The 20,770-nt window shown below is 38.2% G+C and overlaps 1 protein-coding gene across 3 annotated transcripts in view; it reads left to right on the top strand.

The window, feature by feature from the left end:
• The window catches only part of LOC136678021 (probable phospholipid-transporting ATPase IM), a 38,862-nt gene that overhangs the window by 2,436 nt on the left and 15,656 nt on the right, over positions 1–20,770 (top strand). For all 3 annotated transcript variants that reach the window (XM_066655775.1, XM_066655773.1, XM_066655774.1), the window contains 11 exons: positions 9,672–9,751; positions 9,954–10,012; positions 11,439–11,552; positions 14,402–14,500; positions 15,076–15,137; positions 15,656–15,728; positions 16,525–16,595; positions 18,195–18,277; positions 18,787–18,945; positions 19,492–19,580; positions 20,087–20,280. In XM_066655775.1, coding sequence (XP_066511872.1) covers positions 9,709–9,751; positions 9,954–10,012; positions 11,439–11,552; positions 14,402–14,500; positions 15,076–15,137; positions 15,656–15,728; positions 16,525–16,595; positions 18,195–18,277; positions 18,787–18,945; positions 19,492–19,580; positions 20,087–20,280 — 1,046 coding nt within the window. In that variant the 5' untranslated portion in view covers positions 9,672–9,708. The remainder of the gene's footprint in view (positions 1–9,671; positions 9,752–9,953; positions 10,013–11,438; positions 11,553–14,401; positions 14,501–15,075; positions 15,138–15,655; positions 15,729–16,524; positions 16,596–18,194; positions 18,278–18,786; positions 18,946–19,491; positions 19,581–20,086; positions 20,281–20,770) is intronic.

Below are 20,770 nucleotides of genomic sequence, written 5' to 3'. Positions count from 1 at the left end.
CTTTCTTCATTTTAAGATTTTCATCGTTTTAAGAATAAGATTTAATTAAAATGTAATTACTGAGTAATTGTAAATGTAGAATGTTTATCAGTAAACATTCTAAAAATGCTTGTAATAGAATTATATTTGAGTTCATGTTGAAATAAAGCTGAACTATCTGAGAGAGTCATGACCGTGAGGCTTTAAGGTTATCTGACTTAGCATGTAGCAACATTGATAACTAGCAGCTAATCTCTCACTCACAATAGAACTCAGTGTGAAAAAGCACACACCAATAATGCAGCGCATCATAAAAGACACCATCATTGTTAATGGATGAATAATGGAGTGGACATTAGAAATTAGCTGATCTTATCTGTAAGGTGAGAACATGTCTGCATCAGAGAATTGAGTAAACATCTGAGGATGAGGTGAATTATTCAGGCAGCAGCTGCTTTGGCCTTGATGATTTTTCCGCTTGTTATTGGTCTGATTTTTATTTTTAAAAATGGTGCTAAAATGAGAAGAGGTTGTGTAGTGTGCAGTTACCTTTAGCTGACCCCTCAGTTAGCCACATCCCAGTTTTCTGCCTCTTCATATTCCATGACGTCAAAGCTAAAGTTTGTGGAAATCTATTTTTTTGAATTAGCTTCTAACTGTGGTTTTTGTGGTGTGGAGTGGAGGAGTTCCTCCATTAAATTTCCTTTAATTGTTCTTTAAATGTTCCTCTTAACTGTCATGTACAGCGATTCCCGTCATGAAAAACAGACTGGCACAATGTGTATCAACATATAGAGAGCATATCATGTCAAAAGGTGGACCAGTGGTCTTCTTGAGGTACATAGATAATGCCCCCAGGCTCCTCGATCTGTGGTACTCTCCATTTTGACTGCACTTTTCATTTTTCAGAATTTTTTTTAACTTGCTTTTGTATGTTATTGTGTATTTTATGACTCATAAATAACTATATGTGAGATTGTGACATCAGGCCCCTCATGAGAAAATTGCCCAGAATTTTAGGTATTGTAGAACTCCAATACATTTAACCACTGCTGCTTCGGTGTGCTTTTTATTTAATATGGTTATGTTAATGCTTGTAATTTAAAATGGTTATTATTGGTCTGCTTTACTGTTCTGAATTTTTAATACTAACATGGAAGAACAAGTACATTTGTCTGTGTTTACTTAACTCCAAATAAACACTGAATTTAGACTTCAATATGCACTATGTCTAAAAGTTGACTCTGTGATGGTGTTGATGATAATGATGATGGTGGTGATGTCTCAAACTCATACTTCCTCCACACACAACAGGTCAGAGGGTAATGATGATATTCCACGTAAAAAGCAGCTGACCACAACTTACTTCTGTTTCTTGTGAAATTGCTGTCAGAACAGTTTAGCGTATTTCAGTTTTTGCCACTTTTCTTTTTTGGCTTAATTTATGAAACAGCAAATTAAATTTCAAATGGTACAATACAGATACTTCGAAATTATTCAGTTTAAATGTTTCTCCATCACCTATTTACCAATCAAATATTTACCATTTATTAATCTCAGATTTTCCTCCGGGTGCTCCGGTTTCCTCCCACAGTCCAAAAACACACGTTGGTAGGTGGATTGGTGACTCAAAAGTGTCCATAGGTGTGAGTGTGTGAGTGAATGTGTGTGTTTGTCTGTGTTGCCCTGTGAAGGACTGGCGCCCCCTCCAGGGTGTATTCTCGCCTTGCGCCCAATGATTCCAGGTAGGCTCTGGACCCACCGCGACCCTGAACTGGATAAGCGGTTACAGATAATGAATGAATGAATGAATAATCTCGGATTGCCAGACTCTGGGGAGTAGTCTAGTACCCTTCACCATTTAACGTGGCCAAGAACCTCCTACTACTGCAGGAAAGGAAATTTGACTGACTCGCTAAAGGACCAATTGCACATCTGTTATTTTGGAATGACGTTACAGATTTAATCTCCTAAAGATCTCTTTGATTTCACCAACCTCACTCTCTTCTCTTTTTCTTCCTCTTTTCTCATTCCTTTGATATAACTGTGTGTGTGTGCGCGTGCGTGCATGGGTGTGTGTGTGTGTGCTGAGATGACAAAATGTTTAATACACATTACAGATTTACAATAGGAGTAACACTAACAATTCAAGATTCAAGAGTTTTATTCTCATACGCATCTCATCTCTTACTTTGACATTCCCTTAATTACAAACAGTCTAAAGTAAATAGACAATATAAAAGTAAAGTGATATAAGAATAGGTATAATAAAAAAATATATATATGTAAATTCAAAAACGTTAAGCTAAGTAAGGAAAAACAATAAGTAGAGAAAGTTAAGGAGTACAGTGGTATGGATGCATGTGCAAGTTTGTTGGTAAAGTGCATATGCATGTGTAAAGTGCGTTATGCAATACAAGAAAAGTAAACATTAAACATTGTTGATGCAACAATAGCAGCAATATGTAGTGGGTTCTTATTTACTGTTAGAGTTCTTATCAGAGTTTAGCCAGTTCAGAGTGGAGGTGGGGAGGAGGTGTTCACAAGTCTGATAGCTTGATGGCAATGAATTGGAACAATGGCAAAGAACTGCATGATACAAGACTACTGAGTGAATTCAACTTTTATGTTTTATTTTATTTTTTGTGCACCTTAATTCAAGTTTTAAGGTGCACAGATGTTTAAACCTACACAGTATGTACAGTCTGAATCAAGAAATTCAGTTTCTTTTGGAGTGATGGAGCTAGAAGTAATCTGGAGTGCCAGAACTAATCATCCAGCATCAGTACCTCAACTCTCTGATGTTACTGTAGCTGCCACCAGTCCTCTTCTGACACTTTCGTTTCAAAAGAAATGTTGGGTGAGCAAGTGTTTTTGCACAGTTCTTCTTACTGAAATGAAACATGAATCACTGAATCATTGATCTAAGAATCATTTTTCACTGAATCAGTGTAGGGTGTGAATAGTAAGGTTTTTTTTTTGCTGCTGAAAAAAAAACTTTTTGTGGGTGGGGCGTCTATGTGTGTGTGTGTGTGTATGTGTTTGTGGGGGCGGAGATGGAGGGTGGGGGTTGTGGTGAGGCGGGATTCTCTTGCATGTCCCTGCCCGTATGACTGGGAGTGTTTTAAAAAAGTATGATAGTTTTGTACTGAGTGTCTCAGGTCTTGGGAAAACTGTAGCACAAGTCTGTGACTGTTTATTATGTACGGTGTATGAGCATGTGTGAAGTTATTGAGAATATCATATAAATGTGTGTTTTTTGTGAAAATAATGTGTCATTAACTGCAGATTACAACAGAGTTTGATGAGGGTAACACTAGAATCTCTAAGCATACTTTGCATTTGGCTGTGGATTGGTGAAACAGTGCTTTTTTGGAGTGGTTAAGCTCCACCTAATACCTTTGGGAAGAGTTTTGAAATCAGAACTAATTATCCAACATCAGTACTGTAAAAAATGTTGTTTACCCACAAATCCTCACAAAAATCTAGCGTCAAGTCTTCCAGAAGAGCAGAGGCTATTATTTTCAGACACATAGTGTCAAGTTGTTCTTCTTGCAGAGGAAGGAAGAACACAATCAGCTGTAGATTGTTTCAGATCAGATGTGAGTGAGGAGCTTTATTTGGCTCCTTTCTCTCAAAGACGGATGCTTTAAGTGCTGTTTATCTGATGGGACAGTTTTGGGGGTGATCCCAGGTCTTGCGCTTTTGCTTTGGGTCCCACATGTTTGAACCTCTTCCTGATTTGAGTGGAGTGTGTTATGTCTGATCTCCTCAGCAATATCCTCCATTGCATTAACTGTAAATTACAGACAGAGTGTGATAATTGGGAATGAATTATGATACTGCTCTTTAAGGTAACAAGATAAGGCTTTATTCACCCTGAAGGAAATGTTTAATATTAATTTGTAAATGAGTCTGAATACAAGTCTGAATATAATGAAATGGTTGAAAAGTTCAGATATTTTGTTTATCAGACCAGAAGTCTCCAGCTTCCTTCTATTGTTTCAGCTCTCACTAACTTCTCTATTCCAGCACTTAACTGTGACTTGTGCAACACACAAAGTTCCTATGTTTCTGTGTGTGTGAGCTAATATATAGTGTGGATTACTGTCTGTGAGTGTGTGTGTGTGTGTTTGTGTGTGAGTGTGTTTGTCTGAGAGTGCGGTTAAATTACTCACATTCCAAAAGTAAAAGCTTAAGCAAAAGCTTCAAAACCTTAATTCAGTGTAAGACCTAGACAAATGCTCCCATTTTAGGTTGGGATGGCACCTGCCAAACCTGTAGCTTGAAGTTTTGACCTAATCTGTAGCCACCCTCACTTTTATTGAAAATGTAGGTGCTGTCCTCTTATGTTTTGTGGTACGCTATGGTCATAGTACAGTGCATGTATTCCTATTATGGAGAGTCCTTTGATGAAATCACAAGTTCATTTCTATTGATGATGAAAGGTTTTGGTTTAGAAAAAAACAATGTGTCGGCAGGCCAGCAGCAGGTAGTGGCGCAGTCACACAGCTCCAGGGACCTGGAGGTTGTGGGTACAATCCTGCCCTGGGTGAATGACTGTGAGGAGTTTGGTGTGTTCTCCCCGTGTCCGTGTGGGTTTCCTCCGGATGCTCCAGTTTCCTCCCACAGTCCAAAAACACACGTTGGTAGGTGGATTGGCGACTCAAAAGTGTCCATAAGTGTGAGTGTGTGTCGCCCTGTGAAGGACTGGTGCCCGCTCCAGGGTGAATTCCTGCCTTGCGCCTAATGATTTCAGGTAGGCTCTGGACCCACTGCGACCCTGAACTAGATAAGCGCTTACAGACAATGAATGAATGTGTCTGAGCTATAGTAGAACTTGACAAAACCATGTCAAGTTCTACTTCATGTCCCTGGACAATGTGAGGAAAATACTATCTCAAAATCTAATCTCTAATGTGCTGCCATTACTTTGCAAGGAGTTTTCTATTACTATGTCTCCCTGGGTCCATACAAGACTGAACAAATAATGATATTTCTGGAAGCACTAATTAAAGCAGTTACACAAGATGAACCAGAGCAGCCCGGGTTTGTTGTCATCTGGGATAATGTTAGTTATCCCCTTACTCAGAGCAATTTAGGAAGTCTTTTCAGCTTGATGTTGGAAAGTGTACGACCACCAACCCCAAACTCACTTGTATTTTCAAAAAACAATGGAAGAAATGTAAGGAGACACTGAGGTGGAGTCAGTGCATGGTAGAGTATGGAACACAAGGCAATACATTTCTTGTTGCCAAGCCAAGCATGTCATGGCTTATATGGCAACATAACGGAACCAGGGATCCTTAATCCAGCCACTCTGTCACTTACAATCTACACCACATCCCTTACAATCTCAAATAAAATCATTAATATTTATGCCATCTGGCATGGTGGCACAAAAGGTATTGTCGCTGACACACAGCTCCAGCAATCTGGGGTTGGGGGTTCAAGTCCAGCTCTGGGTGACTGTTTGTGACTTTGGTGTGTTCTCCCATGTCCTCAAGGGTCTCCTCCGTGTGCTCCAAAACACATCCAAAATTCATATGTCTGCAATTATATTGCAGGAATGCCATTTTGAAAGAGGTCTGTTGTGTGTTTGTGTGTTCTGTATATGTGTGTGTGTGTGTGCCTGGCAGTTAGAATAAAAATCACATACACTTAATGTTGTGTAAGTTTAACTGTTTCCATTAAGGGGTGTTGTGTAAAAGTCTTTCACACTCTTTCTTCATCCCTTTGTTTCACTCTTAGAGCTCTATTCTTTCCAGACGTGTTCAGACATTTCCCACTCACTAACGGCTAGTAAACACTTCTCCCTTCTTTAGAATTGTCAGATAAAAATCTCATATTTCCAAAATGTGAAATATACAGGAGAAGGCTAAAACATTTTTAACTTTCAGTGGAAGTTACTTATTTCCCAATTTATTAAATTATAATAACTCAGCATTCCCATTTAGAATATAGTAATGTTACAATTGTGAAAAAAACAAGACCATAGAATTAGTCTAAGTTTGTGTGTGTGTGTGTGTGTGTGTGTTAATAATAGTAAAGGACTGAAGTGGTTTACACCTAGAGGCATTTTAAGTGGTGTGTCAAGCTGTACCCTCTCCAAAAGGAAACTTGAAAAAACATTTACGAGTTTGCTGTTTGGCTCTGTTACACACACATACACACACACACACACACACACACACACACACACACAAAGACCCCTCTGTGCTCTTAAAGACATATGAAAGTAATTTAAAACACAGGGTACACTTTGTGTGGAAAGAAAGTCAGAAAACACGCGCACACACACACACACACATTATGTATATATTTGAAATATATTTTAAAAAAATACACAGACGTCTCTGCAACAAAATATAATATCAGATTTGTTGAGTATTACCTGTGTTCATGCTTTACATTTACTGCAGCTGCTATTTTTTTGACAAAAAAAAGAAATGAAAAAATGAATAACTCTATCTGCTATGAATTTTTCATTATGAACTATTCAGTTCTATTTTCTATTAATGATTTGTTTTCTACTATTAATCATGCTTTAACTGTTATGAATTGCTCACTGTATACTGTGATTATTGCAGAGTAACTAATAGAAAATTAAATACTGAATAAAGATGAATAAAATACAAACAGAGTCTACAATTAAATCTTTGAATATGTTTTCATTTTCTGCTTCTGAATGTGTGACCCAGGTAATCAGTAATAAATAGCGTGGTAGAGGTGTAGTTGTAAGAATGATAAAGTTTCCTCGGTATCCAGAGTGTGGGTGTTAAGATTGATGAACAGGTTTGTGGTGTTTTGCTGCAGCAGTGTAAACATGGTGGTGACTTTGGGTTTGGGGTTTTGAAAATGTGGTCAGAAAAACAGTTTTTCTGCAAGAGACGAGCGGATGCTTGGAAACTATGGCCAGCAAGGTGTGCCTTGTGCTGAGCTTAATCGTGATACAGGAACAAAATAGGTCAAAAATAACAAGGTCACATTGTGGGTGTTTCTGTAAAAAACAAAACAAAAGGTTCTTAAGAATTTCTACCCCCCAAACCCACCCCCTCCAACCATCAACCCAAAACCTCTGCATCTTCTCTTCATGACCTCGTTACAGTAGAAGAGAAGAGTCACCTTTATTGATCCCCTTAGGAAAATTGCTTCTCTGCATTTAACCAATCCATTCACTAATGCTAGTGAACACATAAACACACACTAGTGAGAAATTCTTCACACATACTAGGGGCAGTGAACACACACACAACCAGAGGAGGGGACTGCCAACGACCTCTGTGCCTGGGGATGAGTTTGGGGGTTAGGTGCCTTACTCGAGGGCACTTCAGGCATGTTTTTTTACTTTTTAATGCTGGCAAATGATCGGACTCAAGTTCGTTTCTTATGAGCTATGATTTAAAAAAAAAATCTAATCATCTAAGAAATTTCGTACTTAAAGTTACTCAAATTAGTTGAGATATGTTTGTTGTCTAAAGGTCCATTTTTAATTTGATATTAAAGTAATTAGTGTCAGAAACCATATAATGAAGTATTTTTAAGCTTCCACAGTCTGGGGCTTGTGTGATAATGTTAATAATGATTAGCATAATGCTAAATATTTAGCTAATATTAGCTCTGTGAAGCTAGGAGCATTTTAGCAATGAAGTAGACAATTAACAATTATCCAGTGAGTCCTAGCTGTAGAGGAATAATCCACCTTTCCACTGAAAGGAAAGAACACATCAATATGAATCTGAAAGTAGCTATTAAGAGAAAGTAATAGACACAAAACAGAAAACACAAGGACAACAGCTGCTGGTCTTCTTGGAACCATGCACTGGCCCTGGAGTCCAGCCCTCAATAGCACTGAATGGGTTTGCATTTTGTTACAGAAAATGCAACTAACTTCTAAGACTGACCTCAGAAAAAATGGCTACAGATTTTTAGAGACTTAAAGAGAGTCTCCTGAAAATAATGGAAACTGGTTTAATGCTAAAATCTATGTTTTATTTCTGACAGTGCTAAATAAGCTGGCCTGTTTTGACTGGGGTGTAGAGATCTGGAAACAGACTGGACATTTTTAAGTTGGCAGGGTCACAAAAGTGCACCCATTTTTCTGTGTGTATTTTATGTGGAGTTCTGAGGAAATTCTATGGTATTTTTTTATGTAAAAGTTTTATGGAGTGAAGCTTGTAGGGTGTGTGAGGAAACAGGTGGGTGGAGTATCTCAGGTACATCTTTCAATACTTTGGGAAAAGAAAGCAATCACACAGACTTATACAAATTATTTTATTGAAGTGATTAAGCTCTTTAACTTGTGTGTGTGTGAGAGAGAGAGAGAGAGAGAGAGAGAGAGAGAAAGAGAGATGGTGTATAGTATGTATGTTTTTGTGTTTGTGTGCAGTAGTAAGTTTGACTGTATGTATTGGTTTGGTGTGTGCATGTGTGTGTGTTCTTGCTGTGTTCATCTTAAGACACACATTCCCGGACATATACGTATGTAGTTTCTATAAATAATTAGAGGAGTGAGGTCATTTTGGTTTTCTGGGCAGATGAAGACAAGTGAAAAAGGAAAGCAGTTTTCCGAGCTGGGAATCTCTGATGGATTTGACAGAGTCTAAATAAAGGCCGTCTTTGTTCTTTCACAGTGGTGCTTTCAGTTCACTTCACCTTTATTAGCAACAAGTCCAATATATTTGTTTGTAAGAAGTAGAGAAAATACTATAGGTCCAAATATGTTGGACACTTGCTCATTTAGCATTTTGTCTGAAATGGAGGATATATTTCAGGTGGGAACATGAGGCTGTGAGGATTTGATGGCATTCAGCTGAGCAAACCTTAGTAAGATCTGATGAGGTCTGCTTTGGTTGATTAGTTCTGGAGGCAAGTAGTGGACGCAAGTTGCCACTCACTGTCTTGAACCTTTATTTGATGACTAGGTTGGGTGTATTTTTTAATATAAAAATATTTAGAATTTGATGCCAACAACTTTATACAATTTAAGACCGCGGAATGTTGACATTTTCTTTACTTTTAAATTGTTGGTGAACTGAGGATTTACAATTGCAATTTATTGCCTATTCAGTCCCTTTGTCTGATTCCCCTTTATGTGATATGCCATAGGAGATGGGTCTCTCTAAAATCTCAGTATACAACTCTTAATCATTTCTGTCATAGATTTGATGAATGACTTTCTCCTAGTGTAATACAATTTAAGTTGCATTTCTTGATGCAGTGGCTTTCTTACAGAGCCATCTCAGCCATCAAAGGTCATGCACTTTTAACAGTGTTTTCTGGGCTTGTCCTCCACAGACTCAGATTCCTGGGGGGTTCTCAGTGTTGTGTGTTTTAAATGATGAAAGACCTACATTCTTTGTGGTCTTGTTATGTGAAAGGCTCTTTTTGAAAATTTTTGACAAATCCCTCATGAATTTTGGCACAAAGTGTTAAGCCACATCCCATCTTTGCCTTCACTGGCTTTTGTCCTTCAGGCTGTGTGACGTGAATATTCTATAGCTTATTTTGCTCTTATTTTGCCCTGTTCAAACATTTTTGCAGTGTGTGTGTGTGTGTGTGTGTGTGTGTGTACACACAGCAGGTTTCCTTGTATCATCATAGCACTGACTACAGAATGAGGACATAATTCTTTGCTCTACTTATTCTCTGACTTAGCCAATGTAATAAATCATTTGTTTATGTGTTGTCAGGTGAATGATGGTCAGATAGAGCAGCAAAGCCTCAGGGATGTCGTTCTTTGGCCTTGACTGTGTGAAGAAGAAAGAGGAAGGTGACTTACACACACATAAGTTTGTTTTCATGCATTGTAAATAGATTTAATTTTTAATTTGGAGACCTCACATATTAACTAACCGCGACCCTGAAATGGAGAAGCGGAGAGGAAAATGATGATGATGATGACATATGAACTAAATTTAACCTTCCCTTCATTTTGAAACTGAATGGTTGCCCCCCCCCCCTTCTATCTCTAGAGACAGAGAGGAGGATTCGAGCAAACGACAGAGAATACAATCTCTCCTTTAAATATGCGGTGAGTATGAAGGCAGAACACAGTGTCCCTGACCTTATGTTCACAATAATAAACACATCTCCTAATCCCAAATGTGGCTGTTGAGACATAAAATTATGAAAATAATGTAGTAAACATTAAGTAACAGGAAATATTTTAAAAATCTATATTTTTTTGGAGGCTGAAGGCCATCAAATCCTACATCTTCAAAGTGTTACATCTTCAAGTCTCCTTGTTAGCACAGAGGGTCCAAACTTCCAATAAGTGTCCTTAATTTTAGACAAAATGTTGGACTAGTAGGTGTCCATGAGTCGAGAATTGGTCCGTGTACTTTTTGGTCATTATTTTAAAACTGTCGTCAAGGCAACTCAAGGGGCTTAAATCCAAATTGCTCACTTTGATTTCTTACATTTGCTCTTGTACGTTTACTGTTTTCAGAGCTGTTTGTTAACAGGATGGCTCTAAAACCACACTCTGAAAGTCTAAAAGTAGAAGATAGTCCCCTCTTGCAATGTGTACAATTGCTTTAGAGTGTGGTTCTAAAGCCATCCTGCTAACAAACAGCTCTGAAAACAGCAAGCATAAAAAATCAAAGTCAGCGCTTTGTAGATACGTGTGTTGAGTTGCTTGAAAGAAATATTGTTTGTTTCAAATATCTGTTTTTAATTTTTTAAGATCTATTTTTAAAAAGAAAATAGAATGACAAAAATGTACACAGACCACCCACAAAACTTCAGTCATAATTAAAAGCAATGGACAATTATGGGGATTTTGGATGCCATTTACTTATTACTTAAACAAAATAATAATATCACTTCATACTTATTGTATGGTTAACACTGAACTGATATCTATTGGATTCTTGAAGTATTTATTAGAAATTATAATGTTATAAACCCCTTAAATGTGGTTACTTTTCCTTTAAAATGAAGGGCTTACTTTCTGGTTTTCATGCGCATTATGTATTACAGCTCAGTCACTATAGTATCTGCGCACAAAAATCTGACGTGTGGCTAGTTTAACCGCCGTCTTCAGAGGGTGGTTGTAAAGCCATCCTGCTAGCTAACAGCTCTGAAAACAATAAACGTACAAGAACAAACTTAAGAAATTAAAGTGAGAGCCTTGAGTTTTTCATTTGTTAATATCTGTTTTTAAATTGGAAATAGAACGACCAAAAAGTACACAGACGCATGGTTCATTTCATTTTTTCTATTTTTGACTGGAGCATAAAATCAAAAAGACAAAACAGTTATTTGGTTTTTGGTATGAAATGAATAAATTAACGTTTTTTCATATTCTGAATTTGGATCCTCCATAATATATGAAAAGAATTAATGATACATGGATTACACAGACCATGAATGAGGGATTTTTTTAAATACACATTGAATGGAAAGCATTGCGACTAATGTTTGTGTTTTTTATGTGTTGTTTACCCTCCATGCAGACGAACGCCATCAAAACCTCGAAATACAATCTGCTCACTTTCCTGCCCCTCAATTTGTTCGAACAGTTTCAGAGAATTGCAAATGCCTACTTCCTCTGTCTGCTCGTCCTCCAGGTTAGTTTAAACAACTTCCATTGGTCACATTGGTCTTACAAACACCACCCTTCGACTTCCACATACTGGCCACATTAGAAACATCCCTTCTACTTCCACTCAGAGACCACTTTATTAGAAATACCCCTTCGTCTTCCACTCATTGGCCACATTATTAGACACACCACCTTTTTTTCTACATCCATTCCACTTTCACACATCGCCCACATGTTAGGAACACTTCTTCTAAGTAGCCATTTTATTATAAACTACCCTTTCAACTTTCACTCACTGGCCACCTTCTACTTCTTGTAACATGCCACTTTAGGTTAAGTTGGTTGCCAGGTTGGGATTGGTCCACCAGCCAAAGAGCATCCAGAGACACTACAATTTTTTAATTTAGGGTTTCTAATAAAGTGTCCATGTGCCATGCATTGATGTGTGTATGTCTGTCTGATATCACTGTGGTGAAAAGGGAAGTTTGTCAGAGAAAGGAAGTTAGATCATTGGTTCAGGAAGTTCTCACAGTGAACTTCTATTGTGGGTGTTATGTTAGCGATATGTAAACGCTAGTCAGTGTCTAAACCTTATACTCCACTGAGAACGTGTTGTCCTATTTCTGTACTAAATTCAAACTGAGTTCTAACCAGTGAAGTTGATTGTAATTACACAAATGTAGAATAAATAAAGACTCATATGGTGGCATTGAACATTAACATCTAAGATTTTGCACCTAAATCTGTTCTGTGTTTTATGATCTGAGCTTCTTAAAGATTTATTTGATTTCTAAGTCTTCAGAGTATAGCTGTTCTTCATCCCATTTTATATTATAGCATCTCACATATAGACTGCACACCAGTACAAGCTCCACAAATGTGATCTGTCACAGCTACTATTGCTCAGCCCACACACTTTTCTAACACACACTTTTCTTGTCTTTCTGCTATTGGTATCACTAAAAATGATTTTGTATGGTTAACTCTATATCATAACTAGATTTTAGTCTGTTGCCCCTGGCAAACCTAAATCTAGCATTGATGCCGTTAGTCAAGGAGTTCCCCAGGAATCAGTGCTTGGGCCCCTCCTATTCATAATATATATACTGGTGTTGGTGATATTATTTGCTGTCATGATCTTCAATTTCACTGCTATGTTGTTGATAATGAGATTTATATTTGCATTATAATGACCACCAACCTTCTGCCTCCACATTAGTATCCTGCATTCATGACCTAATACATTGATTGCATCCATTCTTTCAATTTTGTAACCACTTCATCCTGTTGAGGGTTACAGTGGGTGCAAGGCCAGAGCACATCCAGGACATCATCACATAGCAGGGCACAGCACACAGAAACACACACAGGGCCGGTGGCATACACTAGGCACCACACAGACACAGGGAGAAAACTCCATGCCATGGTGCTGCCCGGAGTGCATTCTGTCTGGTTGAAAATGAACCCCAATAAATTTGACATAGTACTGGTTGACCCTTAACCCTTAGAAAGCAGACTTTGTGATGTTACAGTTTACATAGATGGAGTGACTGTTAAAGCCGCCTCTGAAGTTTGCAAAATAGGTGTGAATTTTTTATCCCTTTATCCCTCTCTTTTGTGAGTGTTTGTTACTATCTCGCGTGCCCCTTCTTAAATTGACTGTCCACTCTTTACATCATCTTTTTTTTACACCTTGACAATCGTATCTTCTTTTATCACTTTCCTTGCATCTCCTGCAATATATTCTCAGTATAGCTCAGCTACTAGAATTCTTCCTCACACTGAGAAAATCTGCTAACACCTACGCATCTTAATCTATTTCAGTTAATCTTGCTCTCAACAGCCCTGCACATCTTGCATGCTTTGGCATCTGGCAGTGGGCCCTTAGCCATTACTAAAACTCAGTCACTGATGGGGTCAGATCCCTTACTGTTATGTTTCCCCAAGCTTACTCCTTCCTCTTCACCTGTGGCCTTCAATTACCTCCTTCAATGTCCAGTTTAAAACATTTTTTCCACATCACTACGTCTCTCAATTCAACTCGACTGTACATTGACCTTGGGACTGTGAAAGTCATTTTATCTCATTATTGTTATTAAATTAATGAGAAACTTGACAAGAGTGCACTTTGTACCACAGTACCTTCTCTGAAACAGTTCCACTGCTCCACAGTCCAATGTTGGGGGTATTTATACCCCTTTGGGTGACTTTTGGCATAGAGCATGGTGATCACAGGCTCATGTTTAGCTGTTCTAGGGCATTCCATTCATTTATTATTATTATTTTAAAGGGCTCATAAAAGCATGTTTAATATCCACAAAGTGTGCAGCCTACAATGAATAACAATACATGGTATCACTTTAAAATAAGGCTAAATATAGAAAGGTTTATAAAGGGTTTAAAATATGTTCATTACATGTTTATTAATTAGGTTGTAAACACATTAAAAGTCATTAATAAATCATTTGTATCACAGAGATAAAAAGGGAAACAGTGATCTCTGATACTGAAAGTGTCAGAGAACTTACCGGAAATGTCGAGGTAAAGAATATGCTGACACTTTGGAATGTGAAATTAGTCATTTGACATGTTAAGGTACACCACATTATCATCACGGTCTAAAAAGACATTCTATTAGTGGTGAGTAAATCGTTAAACATATTAACAGATATGTGCTGAAACTAAAAAGCTTAATATTGACTGAAGATCTGAGGTTTAACTGTATAGATGGATGTGGGATCACTATTTGGCAAGCAGCATGTCACTGTTGTACGTTCTGTCTATGCGTTATAGCTGATTCATGACAAGTGGTATCTACAAACATTGAGACAGACAATGTACACTCAATTGTTGTTTTTGTTGAATGTTGTGTAGGTGATTCCTGCCATCTCCTCTCTCTCCTGGTTCACTACAGTTGTTCCCCTAGCCCTCGTGCTGACCATCACTGCAGTAAAAGACGCCATTGATGATATAGTGAGTATACACGCACGCACACACACACATTCAAAGCACATAGAAAAATCCACACTTGTGCACACCCTTATCCAAAATCACACCCCCCTTTGGCAGGGTTTTTTGGCTCTTCTGAGAGAAAGGAAGAGAATAAAATAGCCATTGTTTTATTATTGACAGATGTAAGAGTCAGAGTGTAGCGTATTATCCCATTTACTGAAAGTGGTCTGACCTTAACTGAGACCTTATTTATTACTATCTTAACTTTTCATAAGCCACATTAACCTTTTTCATGACTACAGACATCAACTTGCATAAAATCATTAAAGGCTAAATCCAACAAGCAATAGTTTTAATAAAGTCATTTTCATTTTTTACTAGAAAGAGTTATGAAAACTGACGCTTGTTGTAGTAAGCCTTTATAGATGTTTTTGTAGATCTCTGAGATGTGTCTTGTCGCCTTATGAACTGTGACCTACAGTAAAGTGTTTTCTATTTATGTTCTTGTAGGTGCTGTCTATTTCCTGTTTCATTTTTTTTCTTTGTTCTATATTATGTTCAGTAACTCTCCGCTTCTGCTCATTCTCTCCTCACAGCATCGACACAAGAGCGATCGGCATGTCAACAACCGTAAAGCCCAGGTCCTCATCAATGGAGAGTGAGTTTAATCACCATTAACCCTATCATTACTGATTATCATCAGCATCACAACACTCATCATAATCATTCTCATTTATTTAGTTTTTACTAATATCAGAATTATTCAAATCAGTTTCCTTTGTAGTGCCATCACAGTCACCCATATCTCCATCGCTGTCACCACCATCACCATATTCTCTATCACTGTCACTGTCACATCACCACTCTAACCTCCATCTCTTTCATCAGCACAATATTCATTATTGTTATCACCATCACCATGATCTCCATTACTCTCATTACCCTGACCATAATCAAAATCAACATCACTCACTGTATTCATCGCTATGATCACCAAATTCCCAATAAATCTTTACTATTATCACCATAAAAAGCTAAACCTGTCCACTGCTGAACAAATTAGCTTTTAAAGCATGAACTCTCTCTCTCTCTCTCTCTCTCTCTCTCTCTCTCTCTCTCTCTCTCTCTCTCTCATTTCTTACTCATCTCTCTCTCCCTTATCTCTCTATCTCTTAGACTCAGAAGTGAGAAATGGATGAATGTTCAAGTTGGTGATATCATCAGACTTGAGAATAACCAGTTTGTCACAGTAAGTGTGTTAATGTGTTTGTGTTTTTGTTTGTTTGTATGTGTGTGTGTGTGTATGGTTGGGTCTGTGTGGGTGCCTGTGTTGTGTGACTGCCCTCTCCCTCATCTAAGTGAGTAATAGCCCTTTTCCAGTGCGTTGTATCTATTTGACTGAGGTTGGCTCTAAAAAAAGTTTTGGGTCTGGGTCCCTAGGCGCTATTGCACTAGCACAGTTCACCCCCGAAATGTAGCCCGTGATGTCTGAAAAGGAAACCACAGGCATTGGTAACCACAACTATTAAGCATTGTTTACTCTTTGTGCATTCAGGTTTTGGTTTAGAACACCACTCTACACATCAGTTGAAACAGATTAGAGTAGGGTTTTTTCAGTGCTCTACAAGGTTTGTAGGTCACAGAATAATAATAATAAAAAAAAACTGGTATTTTTTTAGTCTCTGCTTGCTCATGGTTCCAAGCGTTGAAACAACTTTATTTCAAAACATACTTAGCACCAAACACACACACACACACACACACACACACACACACACACACACACACACACACACACACAGAGAAATATGAATAATGTTATTTATCATATAAATGTAATGAATAGATGAATAGATGGTTATTATATAGATCTTTTTAATATTATTTATTTATTATTTTACATAGGCCACAATATACATACACATTGAAAATCCACCTTTCCTTCTTGTTCGTTCAGGTGTATTCTGTTTTCTCTCTCCCTGTTCCTTCCTTTTTTTTCTCCTGTTATTGCTTTGTCTGATGTCTCCTCTCTCTCTCTCTCTCAGGCGGATTTGTTGCTCTTATCGAGCAGTGAGCCTCTAAACTTGGTGTACATCGAGACTGCTGAGTTGGATGGGTAAGGGTGTGAGTGTGTGTATGAATGTGTGTTTTTAAATGAAGAAAATATATTTTTAAAAATAACTGTTTTATCAAAAGATCAATCCTTATTTCTTCAAAAGAAAACCACTTAGAATCTGAATCAGGCTTAACTGGCCAAGTATGGTTGCACTTCCCTGGAATTAATTTCGCAGTAGTTTGCGAGTAATTAACAGTAGATATTTCTATTAAACAATTTCTATTGAAACAGTAAAATAAGATAAACTGAATATAGAAGAGACATTTAAGTACAAAATGATGTTTCAGTGGCACAAATAAGCTTATTGTAAATATTTATGTGTGTAATGCAATGAAAAGGAAGCCTTTCTGTAGTTTGGTACTTTAATTACACGAGTTTATATTCTAACTATAGACCCAACAGTTTGTAACTATAGCCCCACCAGAACTGAAAGTCTTATTGTTACTGAAAAATAAGCATTGGAATGCATCAAGCCTGGCATTTTAAGGGGTTAACCCTCATTTGTCCAAAGACAAATAAATGGAGCTGACACAAATGATGCGTTTCTCTCACTGTTGGGGCGGGTAACAGGCTCTCTGTATTTGGGAAGTCCTGTTGAAATCCCCTAAAATGATAAAAAGAGAGTTTGTGTGTCTAATTTCAGCACTGGTTATCTGCTTCGTGAGGATTCTGTGCACGCTGTGCACTCATGATTGAGGTGGAATAGAAACTCCAACCGGAATGATGGAGGAGCATTCCCTCAAACAGTAGAAGAGTTTAGAGTCTATGAAACATTTATTGTAGTACAGTTTGTTTATTAGGCGATATGACACCTACATAAACCTGACATAAACCTACATAAACATATTTGACATCACCTGAATGGGACATGCACAACAGGTAATGATGCTGTCACACTGCTCCAGGGTCCTGGGTTTGTGGATTTGAGTCCCACTCAGAGTGACTGTGAGGAGTTTGGTGTGTTCTCCGTGTCCTCGTGGGTTTCCTCTGGGTGCTCCAGTTTCCTCCCACGGTCCAAACAATTGGTAGGTGGATTGGCGACTCAAATGTGTCTGTTGGTGTGAGTGTGTAACTGTGTGTGTCAGGTTTTACGTCAGATGCCCTTCCTGACACAACCCTTCCTATTTTATCTGGGTTTTGGGACCGGCGTTGCAACGCGATTAATTACAGTGGCTAGGTACACACGCTCACACCTATGGAGTCACCAGTCCATCTACCAACGTGTGTTTTTGGACCGTGGGAGGAAACCGGAGCACCCGGAGGAAACCCACTTGGACACGGTGAGAACACACCAAACTCCTCACAGACAGTCACCCGGAGTGGGACTTGAACCCACAACCTCCAGGTCCCTGGAGCTGTGTGACTGCAACACTACCTGCTGCACCACAGTGCCGCACAAAAACCTGTCAGGACACTAACATCAGAAAACATGTCACATGATATAAGGGATACATATACTTTATTTATGCTTTATAAATGTGAATTAGGTAGCCTTATGAACACTGCAGCACTACAGTGAGTTCCCGGAAATTGCAGCAGCACTGTTTTGTGATTTAAAATCCTTTGTGTGTGTGTGTGTGTGTGTGTGTGTGTGTGTAGGGAGACTAATCTGAAGGTGAAGCAGGCTCTCACTGTAACCGGAGAGATGGGGGGAAGCATAGAAGCCCTGGCTGCTTTTAAAGGTGAGAGACGGAGATAGAGATCGAGAGAAAGATAGAGAGAGGGAGAGAGAGAGAGAGAGAGAGAGAGAGAGAGAGAGAGAGAGAGAAAGAGAGAGAGGGAGTAGAGGCTTCTGTTAGTTGACATCAATATTATATACATAGGGGAGCCCTAGGGATGGAGCAGCTAGGCAAATTAATTTATATATATATATATAATAGCCAAATGCATATTTCTATTGTAAAATTGATGTCACTTTTTGGTTGTTTAATAAGAAGTTGGAGTTTTGTATGAATTATTGTGTTTAAAATTAAATCCAGTAGAGACTGGAAGCAAAAACCTAAATGTTTGTTAGAGTGAGGGGCTTGAAAATATAAAAACAAATGAAGGGGGCCCTGAAAAAAATGTGGAAACCTCTGCACTACACAAAGCAATCTTCCTCATATTGTTCACTCGCTCTCTCTCTCTCTCTCTCTCTCTCTCTCTCTCTCTCTCTCTCTCACTCCCCCTCCCTCCCTCCCTCTCTCTGTAGGGGAGGTGTGTTGTGAAGCACCCAATAATCGTTTGGACAGGTTTACTGGGACCCTGGTGTGGAAAGGACAGAAGCATTCCCTAGATAACCAGAGCGTTCTTCTGAGGGGCTGCACACTCAGAAATACAGACTGGTGCTTTGGCCTGGTGCTCTTCGCAGGTTTGTGAAAATGTACATTTCCATATGTTTGGATATCTTTAGAATCCTGGTCATTCTTAAAATCAACTGTGAATATCGACAGTTCTGCACACACATGTTGTACTGTCTTAGTAATTAAAGGCATGAAATGAAAGGGGATTGCATATATCACTAATGTCATATCGAATGCCTAGAGTGGGCTAGAGAGCTTTAAACCTCCCAGTACTGGGTTGTGAAATAGTGGAACTGTATTCTCTGGAGTGATGAATACAATCCAAAAACCTCCAAAAAATGATTTGTGATCAAGAACTAGTCATCCACCATGGGAACCTGACTTCACTAATGATCTCATTTCAAGGAAATATGATGCGTTAAAATGAGGCAAAAGTCTGCGTGGCACAAATAATTTGAATTTCTGTTAGAGTGTGAGTTGTGCAACAGAGGATAACCCCTCTGCTTTAAGTAGACTGGGGTTCAGTGCCCTGCTCAAACATCACAACACACTGTGACACTAAATTATAGCTTCTGTCTTCAATATAAACTTAAGATTTCATAATTTTTCTTCAGGTCCTGACACTAAACTGATGCAGAATTCTGGGAAAACATGTTTTAAGAGGACAAGCATCGACCGGCTAATGAACGTCCTTGTGCTATTTGTGAGTTTCAGATCAAGAAATGTTGCTATATCAATAAATGTATTCTGTTTGTTAGTTTGCAGTTTGTTTTAAATATTTATGTTTTAAGTAACCAATTTTTGTTTGTAAATTGCTTGCAGTTACAGAGCAAGGCCTTTTGTTATTGCTCTGCATGCTTTGTTAACCTCTTTCCCCTGATTTTTAATTGTCAGGATCCTCACAGGACCAGTGCTTGTATATTTTGAGTGGTTCATCATATTTAGCAGTGCATTGTTTGATAGACATAGTTAGACAGATGTGACAGTGGAATATTAATTTACATTGCGCTGGTATGGCCAGTGTGTGTGCACAGTGTAGAAACACTTCAAATAAAAATCTTAGCATATGTAGGGTTTTTTTGGCCAGGCACTGTATACTTCTGTATACAGGTTTGTCCCCAAACATTTGATGATCACGGTTTGCTACTCTTAGTGTGCACATGTCAGTAGTAAATGACTCCTCATGTCCTATTTTTGGTGTTGTTACAGATCTTTGGTTTTCTGGTGTTGATGTGCATTGTATTGGCGGTGGGTCATGGTTTGTGGGAGTATTATGAAGGGTCAAAGATCTCAAGCTTTGTGCCAAGAGGGGAAACTGTGAGCCCAGCGTATTCAGCCTTCCTCACCTTCTGGTCCTACATCATCATCCTCAACACAGTGGTCCCCATATCACTCTATGTCAGGTAGTGTGAGAGTGTGTTTTTATGTGTGAATGTGTGTGTATGTGTGTAATTTTACTATAAACGTTTTTTTAAAGAGAGTGAAGAATAAACTTTGTTTCCAGATATGCTCCTTAATCATAGGGATTTGCACATTTGGCATAATTACGTATTCATTAACCTGCACAGCCAGTGTTCACCAGTGTTAAATCAACATAACTAGTATAGTATTAAAACCGTATATGTTCAAATATAACACTGTCTCCTTGAGTTATAATTTAAAACTAATACGGTTGATCTAACACTGGTGAATTTCATGCATGGGTAAAACTAGGTATTGAGTTATAACCTCAAATAATAATGGACTGCTACAAGTAGAGATGAGGAAAGGGTTAAACCAGCACATAAAACAGCAAATTTGTTTAAGCAAACTCTTACTGTTCAGCTAAATAGGTAAATAAATGACTTAATACTTAGAATGAAATGTAAACTAGTTTAACAATGTAAACAATAT

The sequence above is a fragment of the Hoplias malabaricus genome, chromosome Y, assembly GCF_029633855.1.
Source record: "Hoplias malabaricus isolate fHopMal1 chromosome Y, fHopMal1.hap1, whole genome shotgun sequence".
NCBI lineage: Eukaryota > Metazoa > Chordata > Actinopteri > Characiformes > Erythrinidae > Hoplias > Hoplias malabaricus.
The sequence above is the reverse complement of the archived record's forward strand: the minus strand, read 5'-3'. Positions and strand labels throughout refer to the sequence as shown.